Consider the following 22,024-nt stretch of genomic DNA (forward strand, 5'->3'; position numbering starts at 1 on the left):
TGCAGTCACAGGTTCTATGATAGGTATATTTTTAAGAGGCAAGGTTTCTACAGATCTTGAAGGTTGTCACAAGTGTGATTACGAGTATATTCTCTTTGGGTTGTACCTACGACAACTATCTTTACTGATAAATCCATATCCATTATCCATACTAATATTATAAATGCGAAAGTGTGTCTGTCTGTTACCCAGAAGGGCGTGAAGAGGTAACAGACAGATTATCACTTATTTTTGTTACACCCTGTATTTATCTAATAATTATTGGAATGCGCTATGCAAGTGTTGGCAAGGGCCCGAGCGTCACGAGTTTCCCCATACAAAAGTGAAAAAAAATTTTGGTCTTTCAGCGCTGCTACTTTCACAGTGAACTCTCTACAAGGAACACGTACACACCTTAAAGTATTATCACTTATTTTTGTTACACACTGTATATGTATTTTACAAGATTGAATATTATAGTGCCACAACCTGTATGCCAGGTTGTGGCACTATAATTTATTCATCCTTGTTCCTTTGTACACTACGCGGTCACAGTATAGCAATTGACGCGGTGTAAGTGATGTAACTAATGTCTAGTATTTCAAACTGAATAGGGATGATGATTAGGTCAAAGATTAGCGAAATGCTAGTTTCTTAGCAGACAGAAGCATAAAGGTCGTAGTTGACGGCGAATGCTCGGAAACTCAGTCTGTTAATGCTGGTGTCCCTCAGGGCTGTGTGCTATCGCCTACTCTATTCATACTGCATATCAATGACATGTTACAAACCAACGGCATTCATTGTTATGCGGATGATAGTACAGGTGATGCTGTATATACCGGCTCCCCTAATATTTCTCGGCAAAATGTCACTGAGAGTCGAAACGAACTTGTGTCTAAGGTGGAGAATTCAATGGAGAAGGTCTCTGAATGGGGTAGACGTAACTTAGTCCAATTCAACCCCACCAAGACACAAGTCTGCGCGTTCACCACTAAAAAGTCACCAATGGTCGTATATCCTCGTTTCGAGGGCACATCTTTAACCATCTCCCCTAGCATTGAGATACTTGGCGTCAACATATCGAGCGAAGACCAGTTCCGATATTATCTTGAGGGTAAGGCCAAATTAGCCACGAAGAAGCTTGGTGTTCTTAACAGAGCGGGACAGTACTTCAGTCCGGACCAACGCCTACAACTCTACAAGGCGCAGGTTCGGCCTCATATGGAATATTGTTCTCATCTCTGGGCAGGGGCGCCAAAATACCAACTGCTCCCTCTGGATCGTATCCAACGAAGGGCTGCTCGAATTGTTGACTGCCATAGTGTTTCAAACAGCTTGGACCCCCTGGAATTACGCCGAGATGTAGCTTCACTCTGCATCCTCTATTGGTTGTATCACGGGGAGTGCTCTGAGGAATTGTTCGGAATCATACCACCTGCAACTTTTCGCTATCGTCCCACGCGAAAAACATACCATCCTCATCACCTTGATGAGTGGCAGTCTTCCACAGTGCGGTTTTCGCGTAACTTTATGCCGCGCACTGTAAAACTCTGGAATGAACTGTCACCAGCAGTATTTCCGGACCGATACGACCTGCAAACCTTCAAGAAAAGAGCGTATTCCCTCTTAAAAGGCCGGCAACGCACCTGCAGCTCTTCTGATGTTGCGAGTGTCCATGGGCGACGGTAGTTGCTTTGTTTACGGTAGTTTGTTATGCGCCTTCAAAGTTGGATATTCAAGTCGAATTTTTTTTCAATTAAATTTCTTAATATTTGTATAAAATTCGATAACTTATGCAATTAAAAGCAACTTTTGTTATGAAACCACTTTCATAAACGCAATATTTAATATACCTGTCTAACAAAGTTGTCTCCCGATGCGTACAAACTACGAAAGACTGACGTCATACTTTCGTAGCACTTTGTATGGAGCGTTTCGGGCATGTCTTTTTTATGAGATATTTGAATTGTCATATCTTGGTGAATTTTTAAGCTATCAGAGTCATTCTTTTAACGATGTTTCTATTTTTTTAGTGTCTTTCAAATTTCAATTACCGATAAGAAAAAAAATAGTCATCATGCCTATTCTTGATAAATGGTTGTAAAGAGAGTTTTGGCCTAAGAGCTAAGAGTAAGGATTTAAAGTAAGTAAGCTGTTATTTGTAAATACAAGCAGAGGCGGCGTAAGGCGTAGGCGACGTGGGCGACCGCCCACCGCCCACGGCCTCGCGCTCGCGGTCTAAGGGCCTCGTGCCCCTTAATGGACCACGAGGCTTTTTTAAAGATTTACGAGTTTTGATACTCAATATTATTCATAAATAAGCAAATAGTTTTATAAATAAAAGTTTGAGTAAGTATCAAAAAAATATTTCTCTCAACAAATCCGTCATCTCGCGTCTTTCATCAGGGGGCCTCGCAAAATATATTTTAGGGGGCCTCGCAGCATATATCTTGCCCACATTAAATTTAGGTCTTGAGTGAGTACCAGGAACGCAACGCACGCACAATGTGGACGATCACCGGTTGCGACATCTTCTATCGTACCCGCAACTCTGTCTTTCTGTCTTAAGCGAGGAATAGAGCACCATTAGAGTAAGAGCCTGCGACGGCCAGACTTTCCTCATTTGAGAAAAGCTGAAAGTTTACCTGTTTGTGACCTATACAGAGGTAAGAAGTAAGAACGACCAGTAACTATGGAGCTACTTACCTATGTTCTTCGTCTTATGCCGGATATTTTTGACAGTTGCTCCCCACTGCCAGACATCCTTAAACTTTCTTAAAGTATAAAACTTTGAACTGACTTTTCTAAAATGAGAAAGTCTGGCCGTCGCAGGCTCTTGGTCTACATGTAGTTTAGCGGGTACCTACCCCAGCATGGCTCTCCCACGTATAATAAATAAATTTGCAAATAAATGCTCATATCATGAAACACGGCTACAATCTGCCCGAGATGATAATGAAAAAGGTCTTTCGAAATCAACGGAGGCTATTGTAGTGTATGTGCTGGAACACCAAGACCAAAAAAATAAAATTGGTGGTCCTAATAAAATAGTGAAAATTAGTAATTCAAAATGTGGGAAAAGAAAATATAAAAGAGGCCACCACATAGAAGGCCTCTGGGTAATATGCATGATTGAAAGTGGAAAGGATGATTTAAGGCTTGAAGTTTGTCCTGATATTGAGGGAAAACAGAAGTACTGGTGCCTCTAATAAAAAAACATGTTCAGGAAGGTTCCAGAATTCACACAGACCATTGGGGAACATATACCTAATTAATTTTGCCTTCCTGAGCATGGATATATTATACGCAAGAGGGTTAACAACAGTGATCCCGAACAAAGCTCTGTGGCACCAGACGGGACATACACCCAACAAAAAGAATCCCAGTGGCTGAACCTTATAAAACGATTCCGCAATAAACACAAAAAGAGAGATTTCACAGTTGTGTTTGTTCACTTGGCGGAGAAGAATTCGTTTAAATCATTTAGACCCATTTGAGGAACTACTTAAAGTAGTATCATAATTCATATGTTTATAGATTTAAATAGATTTAGATTTTAGTCCTAAGTTAATTTGTTGAAAATATTAAAAAGTTAATACTTATACTTTTTAATTAACCCCCAAAAAAAAGAGGGGTGTTATAAGTATGGCACCATGGCAACGTCAAAACGTTGCCATGGTGCCATACTGATTTAGTCACTTCAATGAAATAATATGGGCGAAATACTTTATATTATGGCAAAACAATATTGCCGGGAGCCCGGGACAGCTAGTAAATCTATACATTGGAATTTGGAACGCGCCGTCGTCGCGTCGCTGCCCGCTCCCGCCCCGGTGCCCGCTGATTTCGAGACGCGCTTATCGATGTTTAAGAGTACGGTTTATTACGGACAATAAACCAAATTATTTAGTCTAAAATAAAACAAGATCTCTTATTTTTATTTTACGTGCTTTATTTCATTTTTTTGTCACAAACTACATTACTCGGCTTTAACAAACAATTTTCTGTTGGACCAAAATGCTTCTAAGCCAGTAAACTAATAATTATTACAATAGAATTATTTAGGCATATAAAGTTTTCATTTAACGATATTAAAATAAAAGAAAATATTTTTAAAAATCTAAATTCATATACAAATAATCACCTTACATTCAAATCTAATATGAAAAAGTCAAAGCGATACATTTATATGGAAAAACATGACGTTTATCACAATGTTATGGATTCTACGACCCCAGTTTCACTATCAAATATACATAAAACTTAAAAGTGGGGATGTTATTGACTGGTGAGAATCGTTTACACAATATTCAAACAGACGTTGAAATTCATTTTGCAATAACGCAACGTAAAATGCATTAAAAATCGTTTTGGTATTAGGTGTCAATTATCATTAAAGTTGTTTTACTCGTAATAAGGCACCTCTTTCATCACAAGCATGCACTTGTGTCATACAAAGAAATTCTAAACCCCTTTCAGTTCACAAAAAAAAGTTATTTCGCTGGCTAGTTTGGTAATACAGATTACAGAATACCCTTTTCTTACTATTTCTCACCATCCAAAAACTCCTCTTACATTATTAAAGTTAGCAATAATTTTAAAGAAGCAAAAAGTTATAGCTGTGCAGTGACTGTATTGTAATGTTAAGCACGTACGTTCGGTAGTGTAAGTTGTACGCACGAGCGTATATTGCGTGTACGTAATGCAAATGTGTGCAAGTTGTATGTCAACTTGCACACATTTGCGTTGACATACAACTTGCAACATGTATCAAAAAAGGGTTCAAACTTTACTGCTATTCAAAGACATGGGTATAACATTAAAAGCGGTCTACTGACATCCAGAAACCTAGTGCTTCTTCAAAAGTTTCATTTTCATCCATTGATACAGAACATAGCTTCTCTTGCCAGGCTGTTTACCAATTCAAATAACAATTAATTAGAGAATATTATGTTTTTGCAATCGCACACAAAATTTAAATTTCATAAAACGTTACACATAATTTTAAACACGTACATACAATTCATATTATATTTTATTCAAGAGGCATTTTAAAATAAAAAAATATTATACATATTATGGTAATGTAAAACAACAATCTCTAGTTCTTTTTTAACGTGAAATATGTGAAGCTTGCACTAAAATTATTACAAAATATTTACATTTTAATATACATTACACCGAATTATGCAAAAGTCTATGCATATCACTTCGCCCATATCAAACCGAGAAGCATGTTATGCATTAATGGAATGTGCACAATAAAATATATTACAATATAAATTAATTATTAAATTAATAATTCATTAGCACTCTAAGATTAGAAATATATTTTTACTTTCCATTGCGTTCATTACTCAAGAATTGTGATTTCGTACGTAATATCGCTGTTTTAAATTTGTCGCTGAGAAAGGACCTGCCTTTACCATTTCTAAATTTAGAATGTCAAAGATCTTGTCATATTCAATCACATTTCTTGCAACCGTTCATTCTGAGTCACTCCTACAAAATGTATCTTTCTTTGCAATTGTGTAGTCAATTTATACCTGAAAATGTGTTCTTAAGCAAGAAACAAACGTTTAATTATCAATTTCATCAGACTGTTTTTTCGAATCATTTCAGAAATGTAACCTACATTCAGTACTTTTAGATTTTATTTAAAAAAAATTGAAAAAAATACAAAAATCTCTTGTCTTTTAAATATTAAACATAAATTTTATAATAGGTGTAGTAGACATACATTTTAAGCATAATTAAAAAGATTATATTCAACATTGAAAAAGCTTTACTTTTTAACTAGCCTCGCATAAACATTCTTATAAAAAGTTCATAGAAATAGGCAACTCTTGCGCTGCTAAAATCAAGGTGATTCTTTAAATATATCTTATTTGGGACTGCTGGCGCAACCAGGTGAGCTGCCAAAAGACTGAACAATGAACATGCATCTGGCATCGAACTGCTCTCTCAACAGCATAGCTGCTTACTGTTCTTTAGTAGCCCTGGTTGCACCACCGATATCACTGCAAGAATTATCGAGTGTTAAATCTTTATCAATTGACTTTCTACTTTGACGCCGATCCACGTTATATGCGTGACATAAACTTGTTCTGCGATGCCATACCATGATACCTTCAATTTTATGCGGGTGGCAGTGCGAGTAACTATTTCTTCTCGCGCCACCCTCTTCCCTGGCTTACAGGGCTGAATGTAAACAGCATATTAGAAACAGTTACGAGAATAAGTCGAAAGTGTAGGTCATCCTCAATTCTAGCAGCGGCAGAAGAGTGGTGTGGGTACAAAGCTAGGACTACACAGTGACAAAGGCGCGGGGCTCACGGTATCCAGCCCACGACGTAGCTGGCGCTGCGGGTGAACCGGCTCACGCGCCGCACGCGACCACCTGCAACATTAACAGAAACATTTTAAAAAATCACAATATAGTTCAATGTTATTTCACCTCCAAAATTACAATGAGATAATACTCCGTGTGAATTGTGTGTGTCAAATTGCAGTTGCATAGTGGGAGCTATTTTCTGACACTGCCTCTGATGTCTCGGAGTTCTCAAACGGTATTTATGTCGTATAAGGATTAGAAGCAAAATAACACTGAACGGTCTATAGGCTAGTCATGAATGATGAGGATTACGTATTTTATAAAACAGTGTGTTTAAGAGTCTATCTACACGTTGGCCATGTTTGCCGAACAGAAGGGGAAGGCGCTATACCAGAAAGAAAGACGCAAATAATTCAATCTCTTTTTTTAGTATAGCGCCGTCCTCTTCTGTTCGGCAAACACGGCCAACGTGTAGAGGCTGCTTAATGTTCATGATTGAACGAAAAATATTAAGATGTTGAATCATAGGCAGATGACGTTGTTTGGTTAAAAAAAATGCAGTTAAACCTAGCTGTATGGAGGGTAGATGGAGAACTATCTAATATGGGGGATGTTTGAAAAAGTGTCCAGCTGTACGCAGTAAATAACAGTTGAAAAATCCTCCAAGAGTGGCGATAGCTGCAGCAAAAGGTATGGTAGCCGTTGGTGACAATATATAAATTGAAGTTAGCCGAATAGCCGAGTCACAGAATTACTGGGTTAATACCAATATATTTTGAAAAATATAACCTAAAATAGCTGAAATAAAAGCTGCTAAATGATTTAAAATCTACCCTGTTGCTACTGTAGCGCCACCATAATTTAACGCATTTCAGCGGACACTTTTAACATACAGAGATAGTTCTCCTCCATCTACACTCCATACCTAGCTGGCAGATCACGACTATCATTGAATTGGCATAACCTTACAAAAAGACGTTGGTCCGTCACCTTCCTACGAATCAATTTCTTCGATGGCACATTGACAATTTACAATGCCTTTCGACTCGGATTCGGAAACTTGCCATGCGGTTATTGGTCAACGTCGGTTCGCGATTAAGCGTTGGCCAATAACGGGTAAGTTTCCGAATCCGAGTCGAACTGTATTGTTACCATACCGTACCATAAAGTTAATATACCTAGCGGAATAGAGTAATAATCTCGAGCTGTCAAACGTAACCGAAATTGGTTTTCATCTGTGTGAAAAATATGTGTACGCATACACTTACACAAGCATGATTGAACATGCATTCTATGAGATTAAATTGTCAACGTGCGGCACGTGCCGACTGGACGTCAAAAAAAGAGTGCTGCTGCCATGTATCACACGTCTCTTTTTACCACGCAGTGTTACTGATAGTGACATCTCTCTTGCTCAGGCCTTTGTTTCTCTATTCAGCTAGGTATAATAACTTTATGATTGTGACTGTAACCTCAGAAAAACATTAAAAGATTTATGTCATTATTCTAACTTGTTGCTTAGCTCTGAAGCTAAGACGCCACATTTAGAAGGCGAGACGCTCACTTCGATACTACATTGACATCACATTTTTTACATAATATGGCAATGTTAAATTAGTGGACACAAAGATCCATCATGTTATAAGCCCTTTTTATCTTTATATATAAAACTCAAAGGTGACTGATTGACATGGTGATCTATCAACGCACAACCCAAACCACTGGACGGATCGGGCTGAAATTTTGTATGCAGGTAGTTGTTATGACGTAGGCATCCGCTAAGAAAGGATTTTGATAAATTTCAACCCCAAGGGGTTAAAATAGGGGATGAAAGTTTGTATATAATAATACTTCTTAAGGCGCGCGAAGCCGCGGGCAAAAGCTCGTTGTATGTATAAAAAAAATATCAACTATCAAGGTACTTGCGTCATAATTTCATAACCCATACTAATATTATAAATGCGAAAGTATCTCTGTCTGTCTGTCTGTCTGTCTGTCTCGCTTTCACGCCAAAACTACTGAACCGATTGCAATGAAATTTTGTACACAGTTATTCTAGAGTCTGAGAAAGGACATAGGCTACATTTTGACGTGGGAAAATATCTTATTTCCATGAAAATATCGATGAAAATGAATTCGCATTGCACGTGGCCAGCGCTCATCCCGGGGGTCCTGGGTTCGAGCCCCGCAGGCGAAACAAAAAGTTTTCAATGTTCCTGGGTCTTGGATGTGTATTAAAATAAAATATCAAAAATCTTAAATATATTTTATGTATAATATTATAAAAAATCCAGAAATATATCGATGCAATGAACATTTTAGTTCTAATACGATTCAACAGATGGCGTTTTATTTTTTACTTCATTGTAACATAGAACTAATCATACTTATTAGTTACTAGCGGCCCGCCCCGGCTTCGCACGGGTGGACATTGATTTTTAAATATTTTTTTTCAATCTTTATTTCTTAGTCAATCTTTATGTTAAGCAGAACATAAAAATGGTTTACACTATTTAGCCTGTAATCAAAAATAATAGTCATTCAAAATGTAATGAATTAATGAAGCACTATAATATTATCCCATCAATGAAGCGGCACCCGGCTGTCGCATAACTATTATATTATAAATCTATTGTGTCTGCGATTCCCATGATCGAGGTAATATTTACGTGGACTCTCCGGGCGAGCACACCCGCGCGGCGCGCCTTAACGACGCCCAATTCGCAACGTGCAGCAGAAATCGTAATATTTTAATTTCGCCATAACATTAAAACCAAACGTCCAATTTTAATCATTCAAAGACCAAATATTATCTACATTAACTGTACTTAGTAATGAAATAATTTATTTTGATAAGAATTAATGCCATGAGTAAAATAAAGACATTTAAATGTAGTCCAAAAACATTTCAAGTTTTTTTAAATAAAAAATGCTTATTGTGCCTCACTCAACATAGATAGGTATAGTGTGTCGCGGACTTTTTTGTAGATATTTAAAAGATCTACAATTACTTAGAACATTTTATGGTTCTATCTTTTATAGTTTAGGCAGCGTACGCGAAAAAAGTAACATTTCTGGTTGATTTTTTACACCTTGCGTCCGAAAATCCCAAATATGTTACGGAACCCTATTTTTTTCCAAAATAAAATTTAGCCTATGTTCAGCAGAATTAATGTAGGATTCCAATGGTAAAAGAATCTTTCAAATCGGTCCAGTAGTTTCGGAGCCTATTCAAGACAAACAAACAATCAAATCTTTCCTCTTTATAATAGTAGTGTAGACTAGCTGTTGCCCGCGACTTCGTCCGCATGGACTTCAGTTTATAAAGTGCGATGTCAACAAAATTGGTGTCAAAAGCTTTTATAAAAAAACCCTGGTACCCCTTAAATCAATACAGCTGTGCAGTGTGCACACAATAAGTATTTCATTTTTTTATATTAAACTTTATATTTTATGCCAAATTTTAAAGCTTATTTAGCCCCCCAATTACACAACTTTACCCATAAACTATTTATCATTGATAGGTTTAAGGTTACGTCACTGCACAGATAAAGTACTGAGTTATTTAATACCGTAGAATAGATATAACAATCGAAAAAAATCAAAACTTAAATGTAAAATGATACCACCTCTTATAGAAAGACTTTTGAGCAAGCGTCAGCGCGATGTAGAAGACGCACGGCGCCATCTATTATGAATTTTTGGAACTAACTTAATTTGAACAAATTTACGCATTTTCACCCCCTGACAACCCTTTTTTCCAGTAAAAAAGTAGCCTATGTCCTTTCTCAGGCTTTAGACTATCTGTATACAAAATTTCATTACAATCGGTTCGGTAGTTTTGGCGTTTGGCGTGAAAGCGAGACTGACAGACAGACAGAGATACTTTCGCATTTATAATATTAGTATAGATTATGTGCACACTGCACAGCTGTTTTTGGGTATTTTGATTAATTAAGGGCCGCGCTACTCCGAAATGGCAGCGGCGAGGCGAGCACTTTCAGCGCTGCCATTCCGGTGTAGCGCGGCCCTAAGAGGGGTACCACTTACCAGGGTTTTAAAAAGTTTTTAAATTTGACACAAATTTTGTTGACACCGCGCGCTATAAACTAAAGTCCACGCGGACAAAGTCGCGGGCAACAGCTATTAATTACCATAAAATGTTAATTTAACATTCCGGAATTATATAATTAAAAAAGTATTTGCCATTTTTGGCGTAAATAAATCTTAAAATATATTTATTCACAGAATTTCAATTAGCAAAAGAATTATTATAGATAATAGATGTACAAGAATTTAAAATCTACTTACGAGTAAGTACATAAAGAACATACTTTGACTCATCGGTATTAAAATAATTTCTAGTAATAAGTTGGTACTGAAATAATTAAAAATAATTATCAATTAACGATCATGTGTAACTACTGTCAGTAGGTACGAGTTAAAATAGTTTATTTATTACCCTATGCTTTTTTTTATTCTTAGAACCAATCGGTTGAATAAACAGTAGGAAAAAGGTGCACATACGTGCGGGGCGCAGGTGGCAAACACACAAGCTACGGAGAATAGAATATTCATATCGATACAATAACTATTACAAACACAAAGTCTAATGTCACTCAATCTATATTAACGCTATTGTACGCTTTAATTGCTAGTCTATGTTGCTGTCGTTATCTATAGACTGTAATGTATCTTCCAGTATCAGAAAGAGAGCAAAAAGTTGAGTTAATATTTATCATATTATGGCATGGATGTAGACTAAGGGCCTGTTTCACCACTTCCTGATAGGTGCCGAATAGGCTATCCACGACTTAACTTGACAGATGAAGTATGGAGAATCTTTCGAAAAAGCTGTGAATAGCCTATTCAGCACTTTATCAGAAGTGGTGAAACAGGCCCTTGGTAAATTATTCAGGCATCATACATATTGACGTCCAAATAATTACATATTAAGAGTTATTAATAATACATAAAGTGTAAAACACTATTCTCCATAACCTGACATATCTGATATAATGACATGCCGACATTGATATCTTTTGCAATTAGTAACTTATCGAACCAATTAGGTAATATTTTATTACCATTGAGTAATAAAATAATAATTATTGTTAGTCTCGTGGTATTGTGTTTCATACATTTCCATTCGTCTTCTAAACACATTTAACATATCCTATTATGTCTTAAATCAATATTATATACAACAGTTTTAATTAAATAATCTGTCTCAAATCGTGTTTTATTTCTTATTGTTCGAATTTTTATCGATTAAAGAAGCAAATGTAGATAACTTGACAACTTACTTTAATCACAACTTTTTCTACCTTAAGGGCCGCGCCACACAGGAATGGCAGCGGCGAGGCGAGCACTTTTAGTGACATGTGATTTTAAACTTTATCTTCATTATAAATCGCGGCCACGGGCGGCCGTAAACTTCTCAAGCAATCCTATGTATTACAATAATGAAGATAAAACTTAAAATCATATAACACTGAAAGTGCTCGCCTCGCCGCTGCCATTCCGGTGTAGCGCGGCCCTTATAGAAGATGAGATTGGTCTTTAAGAGACCAATAAATAAAACTTTTAATTGCAAATTTTATCTACCTTTTGCCTATAGTGATTCTAAATGTAGGTCTCAAAGGTTTACTCACCACAACGATGATCATGGCTCTAAGCGCCGCTCTGGCTCCGTCGTTGCTGGCGTACTGCAATACACACACCGACAGATCGTAAGGGTTTTATATACATACGTATCTTCGACTGTCAGGTGATCGTACTAATCTTTATATAAATCATAAGCATAATATCATAAGGACACTTAATTATTTAGTATTAGATCACGTGACTGTCGAAGATGTAGTCGGAACAGGTAAAAATATTTTGGGGTGCAGCACATCTCATGCTCAACTCGGCATTCTGTTAGTTCAAACTCATGCGAGAAATTCATAAGACAAGTTATAGAACACATCAAACAGTGAGTTCGTCTTCCCCACGTTTCCTTCTAAACGCCTAAGCGGAAACTCATATTAGCTTAAGCGTCGGAGCTGAAAAACAGTTAACACTGCTCGAGAGCAATCGCGCAAAAAATGTATTTCTTTTACCACTAGGATTGGCGTGGATTCTATTTATTATTTTGTTCTAAGCTCCCTTGCTGCTAAAAACCAAATTACATATTTTAAAACAATTTGCATATCCCTTTAACATTACTGCATTTAAAAAAATAGAAAAAAGATATTTAGCTATTAGATATTATAAAAGAATGTTTTACATCATAGATTTTAAAGACGATTCATAGATATGTAAAATTAAGATTTTGAGAAAGAATAGATCGATTTTAATGCGTCCGAAACAGCACAGATATATTATTGTAAGTGATTAGAGTCAATCGACATTTTAAAATAAGCTTTAATCGAAGCGAAGTATGTTATAGCCGGCGTGCCAACTGAACCTCGAGGGTCTGACCTGTCCATACTCTATTGACTACGCGCCCCTTTTTGCAGATTGTTAAAGAACCTGAACTGAAGTCGCAGCGTTAGGTCTTTCCGTACTGTAATGGAATAAAACACTGTGACTATGGCAAACAGTGCGACACATACCGTCCCGTTACACGGATGCGGAATCGATCAGTCGGAAACGATCGTCCTCACCGATTATCGCGAGTGATCGATTCCGTATCGTCAAACAACATAACCCAGGGCACGCGTGATTCTGTGAGTCGCTCGCGTAACTCACGTGTGGGGGTTGGGGTTTATGTCGGGGGGCTCCGCCATCACGAATCTATCGTCGGCTTTCCCGGTCTGTTTCTGGGCTCGCGGCGTCGACTGAGCGGTATCCATCTTGCGGTCGGCGGGCGGAGTCAGCGAGCCGGCGCTGGGCGGGGTCAGATTGAAGAAGCTACTGTCCACTCCCACTGCAGGCGGTCTTCCGCGCGGGAGTCGTAAACTTAACGACACGCTACTTTTCTTTAGCAAACGGCAATCTGACAATATCGATATCATTTATCGAACCTGTTCTCGTCGTCCAACACTGGTGAGTCTGTCGTGTCGATGAGTGACGGTAGTGTCGTGCCGATCGTCGATATCGATATTTATCGATTTTCGATTAATGAGTTAATAAGCGAGGATGTCAAATCGCTACCGTTATTCGACGTGCGGGTGACTGTTACGATGCTAATGGAACTCGATATAAGTATGTGATTACTAGTGAGCGACCGGCCCGACGCGGCCCCGACACCATCCGGACCGCAATCTATTGTTAATGTATTTGCCGAACTTTGTACTCGTCGCCTCTGTTGAAATTATGACGTATTGTGAAAGCGCATGATCTATGTGAAGAGTGATCAAGGAAATAATAAAGCCTTAATCAGTTATCATTATGTAAAAAAGAAAATAGTAAAATAAATAGTTGTCACTTAGATGTGTACTTATATCAAATCACATCTTAAATTACTGCCGTTCGAATCCTTCTATACAATACGATAGCTGTTTCTATTTCAGTCCATGACTGCTTAACACATGAGGTATAACAATAATTATACCTTTCTTACTTCACATACTTCTGCATCACTCCGTTGGTTGGTTGAGTTATCGACAACTCAACTTTTGACCAGCAGTACTTTAACCATTAAAATATAAAGGCTCCAGTCCCTTGTTACCACTGCGTGATGTATCGACATTATCGCCTCCCTACTGTCCAGTTTATCGTATAACTAGTGTTGTACTCACTCCTGTCGATGTTTCGCTGCAGATGGCTGGCGACGCGGTGTCGCGCGTCGCTGTACTCGAGATGCAGGCCGAGCCGCAGCAGAGTGGGGTTCTCCTCGACCAGCTTGGTTATCTCCATCTCGATCTTGTTGCCGAGGACTTGTGATCTCTGGAAACATAAAACTTGGTCGTTAATACCTTTAAAAATCCTCTTTTTTACATTTTATTATTCCTCATAATATTTCCGAACTGTAACTCGATTTTACTATTGGAACGAAGTTTCTTATCGCGCGTTGCGAAAGGGGGCTAAACGAAAAGTTGTAACGACACAAAAGTGTCATGTCGCGTCACACACGAAAGTGTGTGTCGCGTGTTTTCCTCTCTGTCTCTCTATCTCTCGCATTGAACAGTGTAGCGGCTATTTTTTTTGTTTTATTTTTTCAGTGTAAGTATACAAGATTTTTATGCACATAAGAAATAACTTCGTTCCATCCGGGTGTCCCTTGACACCTTTTTTTAATAAGCAATCGGTTACTGTACCTGGTTGGAAGCGCGGAACTCCTCGACGGTGTGCGTGGTGAGGAGCGAGCGGACGAGTTGCACCACGCCCGGCGGGCTGATGAAGTTCGTCTCCACGTTCACCACGCGCAGACCCGTGTTTACCTGGAACACGTAATGTACCGTTGAGGATTTTTTTTTTTTATGAAATAAGGTGGCAAACGGGTCACCTGATGGAAAGCAACTTCCGTCGCCCATGGACACTCGCAGCATCAGAAGAGCTGCAGGTGCGTTGCCGGCCTTCTAAGGGGTAATAGGGGAGGGTAGGGAAGGGAATAGGGGAGGGTACGGAAGGGAATAGGGGAGGGTACGGAAGGAAATAGGGGAGGGTCGGGAAAGGAAAAGGGTAGGGGATTGGGCCTCCGGTAAACTCACTTACTCGGCGACACACAGCGGAAGCACTGTTTCACGCCGGTTTTCTGTGAGGACGTTTTTTTGATTTCTCCGGTCGAGCCGGCCCATTCGTGCCGAAGCATGGCTCTCCCACGTCAAAAATTGATACCTAGGCCAGGGGTTCCCAATCTTTTTCAGCCTGCGGCGCAGTTACACGTCGCAATAATTTTCACGGCGCCCTACTCTACCTAGCTATTGGAAAAGATACATAAATAAACACCTTCAATGATTATATTTAGGTTAAGCAGGTAAATTTGTTCGGAATCATACCACCTGCAACTTTTCGCTATCGTCCCACGCGAAAAACATACCATCCTCATCACCTTGATGAGTGGCAGTCTTCCACAGTGCGTTTTTCGCGTAACTTTCTGCCGCGCACTGTAAAACTCTGCAATGAACTGTCACCAGCAGTATTTCCGGACCGATACGACCTGCAAACCTTCAAGAAAAGAGCGTATTCCCTCTTAAAAGGCCGGCAACACACCTGCAGCTCTTCTGATGTTGCGAGTGTCCATGGGCGACGGTAGTTGCTTACCATCAGGTGACCCGTTTGCTCGTTTGCCCCCTTATTTAATAAAAAAAAATAATAATACAACTATCTAATCGTCTATCTGCTTTACATAATAATATATTTATTGATATTAAAATTTAATCTTATAATATTTCTTAGGCATATTATCATGACACATGACAGCTATATCGTGACAAATGACAGCAGTTTGACATGATAGACCCTAAAGCTACATAGCGGCACCTGGTGGCAAATAGAATTTCAAACAACCTCATTAGTGTTCTGTCTTTAGCTACGAATAATAAAAACTAAGGAAGAGTGTGTCAAAAAATTTGTCCACGAGTCTACAAAATGTGACCCGAATACATGCATACTTAATGCATGTATTCGGTACACAATTTTGTGTAAATGTATAGAAGTGACAATTAATGTCAACGGCTTTATTTCGTAAATTTGAGTGTTAGTGTTTCGTTGCTATTGCCATGTTAATTTAGTGTGCGAAAAAGAACCAAATTCAAAACGGTTGAAGTAATGGGAGTTACGTTTCTTTAGTTTTATTATTCGTAGGTCTTTAGTGTAGAAGTAGATGACGCCTGCAAATCCGTTGCGCCAAATAGAATTTCAAACACCTTCTATGAGCAAGACTGGGCAATAGTTGTACCATCGAGGAAGTTGATTCCTATGCAATTGACAGACCAACGTTATTTGGTCGAATATGTCAATTCAATGTTAATTGTGATCTGTCAGCTGGGTTTGACGTAACGCAACCAAACTACTTAGGTCCCCGATTTGCATAGGAATCAACTTCTCTGATAGTACCTGTAGTGCGTCGGCGAGGAGCTGCGCGGTGCGGTCGTTAAGGCCGACGTTGACGAGCGACAACACCTCCAGGTGAGTGTTCGTCTTCAGACCTTCGAACAGCTTCTCGAATTTCTCGTCGCTTATATTCTGGAATTATAAGTAGAATAATTATTTAGTTTTAATCGTTACTAAGCAAAATAATTATTGCTATTGATCGCTGGTTTCCCGGTCAGTGATCAGAATTATGAACCTAAGATATAGATAGCAGTAAGTATTACTGCTATCTGTTAGGTTCATAAGCTTCAGTCTCGAAATCAGCGGACAACGGGGCGGGAGCGGCAGCGGCGCGTTCCAATGTATAGATTTATATGGACAGGTCTAGAAAGCTGCTCGCCGCACGTTGTACTAGACGGCTAATCCATATTAATCTATACATTCAAACGCGCCGCCGCCGCTCCCGCCCTGATACTCGCTGATTTCGAGACTGAAGCTTAACGTAACTCTTTGTTACAAATGAAACTATTGCACTACATTTTAGGACAAAAAACATTTACGAATATAAATACAAAGGTGAAAGTTACCTTAATATTATTCCAATTGAGATCAGTCAGCTTCTGGTCATTTTCCTTCACCCTGTTTATTGTGTCGTCGGGGTCTGTGTCATTGGGGGGGTCCATGGGGTACACCTGTAATGTTATTTAACAATATATTAGAGAATTGTTTATACAGGGTGTAACAAAAATAAGTGATAATACTTTAGGATGTGTATGTGTTCCTTGTAGAGAGTTTACTGTGAAAGTAGCAGCGCTGAAAGACCAAAATTTTTTTCACTTTTGTATGGGGAAACTCGGACCCTTGCCCATACAAAAGCTGCTATTTTCACAGTGAACTCTCTACAAGGAACACTGTACGCGTTACAATCGTAAAGTATTATTGCTTATTTTTGTTACACCCTGTATATGAAAATATGTCATATTATATCACATTAACACAGTGGCGGCTCTAGGGAGTGGGGGGTGGCGAAGAGGGCAATCGCCCGGCGTCTCGCTCTTGCAAGGGCTTCGCAAGGTATTTTTCGTGAGTTTATCTCACGAACGGCCGTGAGATAAACTAAGATAAAACAGCCGTGCAAATACGTGCCGCCCAGGGCCTCGCAAAGACCTTCCACCCGGGGCCGCGCAATGGGTAAAGCCGCCACTGCATAAACACTTCAGCTTATATAGCACTAGCGACATATACCTTGGGTTATATATAACATACCTTGGGTTTAGTAGCTTTTGTGATGCCGTCCCAGCCGAGGCCAACAGGCTGGCCCTTGTTGAGGAGCGACGCGTGGTACTGATCCTGGTTCATCATGGAATGGAATCCAAGAATAGCTGGAACAATATATAATATAACTCTTTAGTTTTAATTTTCATGACGACGACTACAGGATGCCAACAACACTGGAATTTGAATACACTACTGCATCTTCATTATTTAATCTAGAACACCCGAATCAGCTTATAATAATATGTTTCAGAACCTTTTTATATATTCACAGAATCCTTTTTTTTATGAAATAAGGTGGCAAACGGGTCACCTGAAGGAAAGCAACTTCCGTCACTCATGGACACTCGCAGCATCAGAAAAGCTGTAGGTGCGTTGCCTGCCTTTTAAGAGGGAATAGGGGAGGGAAGGGAAGGGAATAGGGTAGGGGATTGGGCCTCCGATAAACTCACTCACTCGGCGAAACACAGCGCAAGCGCTGTTTCACGCCGGTTTTCTGTGAGAACGTGGAATTCCTCCGGTCGAGCCGGCCCATTCGTGCCGAAGCATGGCTCTCCCGTCGGTCACACTGCAGTTTCAGTAGCAGGAATAAAATATCATAATATTATGTTATCTTTACAGGATTTCATCGAAGTTTTGTAAATATTTTGTTAGTCTTTTTGAAAAGTAGCTATTAGAAAGGATAAAAATAACAGAAACTTGTAGCTAATTTTGTAAAAATCTATAATTATGTTCAGTAGAAAGCAAAAGTTGAAGGTAGCAAGTCATTGCTCTATTTTTTTTATATATAAAATTATATTTATACATGACAAACATTTTATTATATCATAAAAACACATGAATAAGATGACACTGGAGCATAGCCAATTTACCACAAAGTCATTGCAACTTTCGAAGAAATAAAAATGTATTTAAATGATCATTATAATATTATGTCATAAATAAAACATGACTTTTAAAATTTATAATTCATTAATACTTCCAAAAATATAGATGTATTTTTGTTGCACAGAAAACTTTGTTAGTTTAGAATGATCTCAAGATAACTAAGTAAAAAACCCTTAATATAACAGCAATTTTTGCTGAGGCATTTTAGCTATGCAGTCTAATTATTGCATTAAGTTTTTAGTACAACGTCAGACGAATGATGAACAATACTAGGGTGGTACCATATTAGCTTTCAATCTATACATAAGCACCAATATTGACTTTCTGATGAGCACACAGCGTCACAGCAAACTTAACGCAAACGAAATGAAACAACAAGCAAACATGATCACATAACATTTTGTTATTCAAGTCCAAATACCTCCTAGCTGTAGATTTTATTTACAGACTTTTCCTATAACTCCTAATGAAACTATTACAAAAATATGTATTGATTAATTCACTGCAATATAAAAATACTATTACTTATGTATTCTTGTAATCCGTCAATTAAGAGATATTGCTCTTGAAGTTGATTTCTTGAAAAATGTTAGGAGGTATTACTACTTATCGACGGTTTGCAACTCTAATAAATAATAATGGATGCTGATAGGAACTCACCGGCAAGGTCAATAATTTCCTCTTGTGTAGCACCAGTGAGCGCTTGCTCATATTCATCACCAAGATCTATAGCAATCTGTTCCTCAGCATCACGCATCTTTTCTGGCTGTGGTGGGGGAATCCACTGAAATGGTTTTAAGTATAATATTAACATACTTATTTACTGCAAACATAACTATAATCCATTGTTTTTTTTCATTGTTTATAAGTACTTTATAGTTATCTGATGCTTATCTTGTCTATTATTTTTTGTGAGTATTTTATTGTTACATGAGGATATTGCAATGCCAATTTGAATTCAACTCCTATTATTATTTAAAACAAGTTTATTTCGTCAATACAACAATGTAGAATTTGGCAATGTGCTAATTTACTATAATATTACTAAGGGTTTACATATTTAACAGAACAACAAAAAATTCGCATTAATAGGTTAAGCCCCAATTTCACCAACGTCTGTTAGTGTTAACAGCTTGTTAAATTGTCATGTCTTCTCTTTCATTCATAAGAAAAACAAAAGAGGTAACGTGATACTAATTCGAGCGTTAACTTTAACAGTCGTTGGTGAAATTGGGGCTAAAGGTACATACTGTATAACAAAATTAAGGTTAGTAAAAAAAAAATTTTGAAGTGTTTGAAGTATTGTGTTGTTTATTTACAAAGCAAATAGAAACTATATTTACCTTTTTACCTCGTACAACGCCAGCTACGTAAGGTTTCACCTCTGGTCTGTCAGGTGTCTCTAAGGCTTGTTTGTTGATGTGTTCAATTAACTTCTTACGGTTGAGTGGTCCTGTGGGGTCCTTTTCACATGCATAGTTATTCCGTAGTGATGGGGGTAAACAATTGTCCTGTAAGTAAAATATTTAAAATAAGGTCAATGTGTCGAAGTCCGTCTGGGAGGTAAGTCCGTCTAGCGGCAATAACTTCCATATTTGAACGACTAGTTTTATATGGCTCAGTGGGTAAAACAATATTGCAAAGTTAGTTTGATCTAAGAAACAGACATATCGCTACTAACTACCTGTAACGAAAAAAACGATCTCAAATTTTTTTTCCGTTTTGTACTCGCAATCGGAGTGTAAGTCTCTGCCAAAAAAATTAAAAAGAGTGGGAATACGAAGGAGTTTTTGGAGTTTCTTGGATTACATAAGTAATTTAGGGATCCTTTTACTTATTACTGGTGTTCGATTCGTTAATATCGCTTTAATTTCGTTATTATCACCTGCAACATGTGTCTAACCTAAAATTGCAATAATTGGGAAGTCCGTCTAGTTTTCATAAGGAAAGGCCTTCATATGCCGGTCTTGCCTCGAATCAGATATTGTCAACCTTTTCAAAATATATACATGTCTTTATTGTTAATTTGCATTTAAACTATGGACTACTAAATGATTGCCCAAATTTTACTGCACGAAAAAAGGAAATATACAAGAGGGGCTGATAAAAATTGCAAAAGTTATAAACTACTAAGTGAAAAAGATGGGTTTGGTTTTTTTAATATTCCAAAAACCAAAAATTATTTGAGATAATCAAAATTTGAAAAAAGATCCTTAAAGAGCAGGAACTTTTCTTAAAAAATCCTACCTCCCGGACCAACAACCCTTATAATTTTAATTGAGCGGCGAAAATAATGGTAAAAACGCGTAACTTTCGCGTGCATGGCCCCAATCTGCCACGTAAACTAAAAATAACTAAATATTAATATGAAGGAATAAAAAAAAAATAGGTATTAAGTAGACATATCAATAACAATAATCAAATCAAAATTAAGTAGGGGAGTATGTTGAAAAATGTCTCATCCCATAAATGATGATGAAGCAAATTTGTTGATTTTACCGGCACTAATTAATATAATTTTGTTGTAATAAGCATTTATGTTTATACTTAGTGTTTAATTTTTCAAAAAATGCACTATAATTTTAATGAAAATGTTTGCAACCACTTAGACTTACGATATGCCGGACTTGCCTTAAAATGATATAAAATTAATTTTCTCTGGAATGCCTTATTACCGACACCTTAAACACATATTTGAATGGCCGTTTTGCGGCTTTGCTAGAAACCGTTGCCATGCATTTTACTTCACAAGTTATGGCTATACTGCTGCTAGACGGACTTACCTCAAACTGTAAGGGAAGTCCGTCTACATGCCGAGTTTTAAAAAAATACCATGTAAGTAAAAAAATACGGCAACTAAGATTATTTTTAGATCATTATAGGTCTAATTAATATATAGCCTTTAATTTCCAATGACACAAGTTACTTTAAAAAGCGAATCTCAAGTCAATAAATTATGTTAAACTTTAATTTTAGAAAAGTATGCCGGACTTCGACACATTGACCTTATTAAGTTAATGAATTGTAACCTTAATGGTAATTAATTTTGGAATTGTTACAGTTAATGTTTCATTCCAATAATTAATAACCCATGCAGGTTTTGTCAGTGTGTCACCAAAATAATTTCGGTAAAATTTACTGTAAAAAAATTAAGATAGTTTTTATAAGGGAACAATAAGTTCTGATTTAAAATAATCTATATACATACTTACTTATTAATAAAAATGAGTGTTTTCAATTTTGTTAGTCTTACTTGAGAATGGCTTAGCCAATTTGGCTAAATTTAGTTTTAAAATATTTGGGGAAGCCCAGACAAGGATTATACAAGGACCAAGGTGTAACAAAAGAAAGTGATAAATCATAATACTTTAGAGTTTTTATATGCCCCTTATATATTATATACGGTCCACTGTGAAAGTAGCAGCACTGAAAGAGCAATTTTTTTGTGATTTGTATGGGCAAGCGCCCGAGCATCATGATTTTTTCCCATACAGAGGTGAAAAAAAGTTTATCTTTCAGTGCTGCTATTTTCGCAGCAAAACTTATTTAAGGGACCCATTCACAACCATTAAACACAATAAATAC

The 22,024-nt window shown here is 37.6% G+C and overlaps 1 protein-coding gene across 9 annotated transcripts in view; it reads right to left on the reverse strand.

Moving 5' to 3' along the window:
• Positions 1-3,910: 3,910 nt before the first annotated feature.
• The window catches only part of LOC121726793 (tropomodulin-1), an 80,860-nt gene continuing 62,746 nt past the window's right edge, over positions 3,911-22,024 (reverse strand). For 3 of the 9 annotated variants that reach the window (XM_042114314.1, XM_042114310.1, XM_042114316.1), the window contains exons 3-12: positions 19,783-19,950; positions 19,100-19,223; positions 17,543-17,658; positions 16,864-16,968; positions 16,301-16,429; positions 14,560-14,682; positions 14,041-14,188; positions 13,049-13,295; positions 11,968-12,021; positions 3,911-6,379 (exon numbers count right to left, since the gene is read on the reverse strand). In XM_042114314.1, the coding sequence (XP_041970248.1) occupies positions 11,979-12,021; positions 13,049-13,295; positions 14,041-14,188; positions 14,560-14,682; positions 16,301-16,429; positions 16,864-16,968; positions 17,543-17,658; positions 19,100-19,223; positions 19,783-19,950 (1,203 nt within the window). In that variant the 3' untranslated portion in view covers positions 3,911-6,379; positions 11,968-11,978. Of the gene's footprint in view, positions 6,380-11,967; positions 12,022-12,417; positions 12,468-12,778; positions 12,864-13,048; positions 13,296-14,040; positions 14,189-14,559; positions 14,690-16,300; positions 16,430-16,863; positions 16,969-17,542; positions 17,659-19,099; positions 19,224-19,782; positions 19,951-22,024 lie in introns of all 9 variants that reach the window. The other 6 variants (XM_042114313.1, XM_042114311.1, XM_042114318.1 and 3 more) reach the window with 6 other exon arrangements.

Source organism: Aricia agestis, chromosome 5, assembly GCF_905147365.1.
Source record: "Aricia agestis chromosome 5, ilAriAges1.1, whole genome shotgun sequence".
NCBI lineage: Eukaryota > Metazoa > Arthropoda > Insecta > Lepidoptera > Lycaenidae > Aricia > Aricia agestis.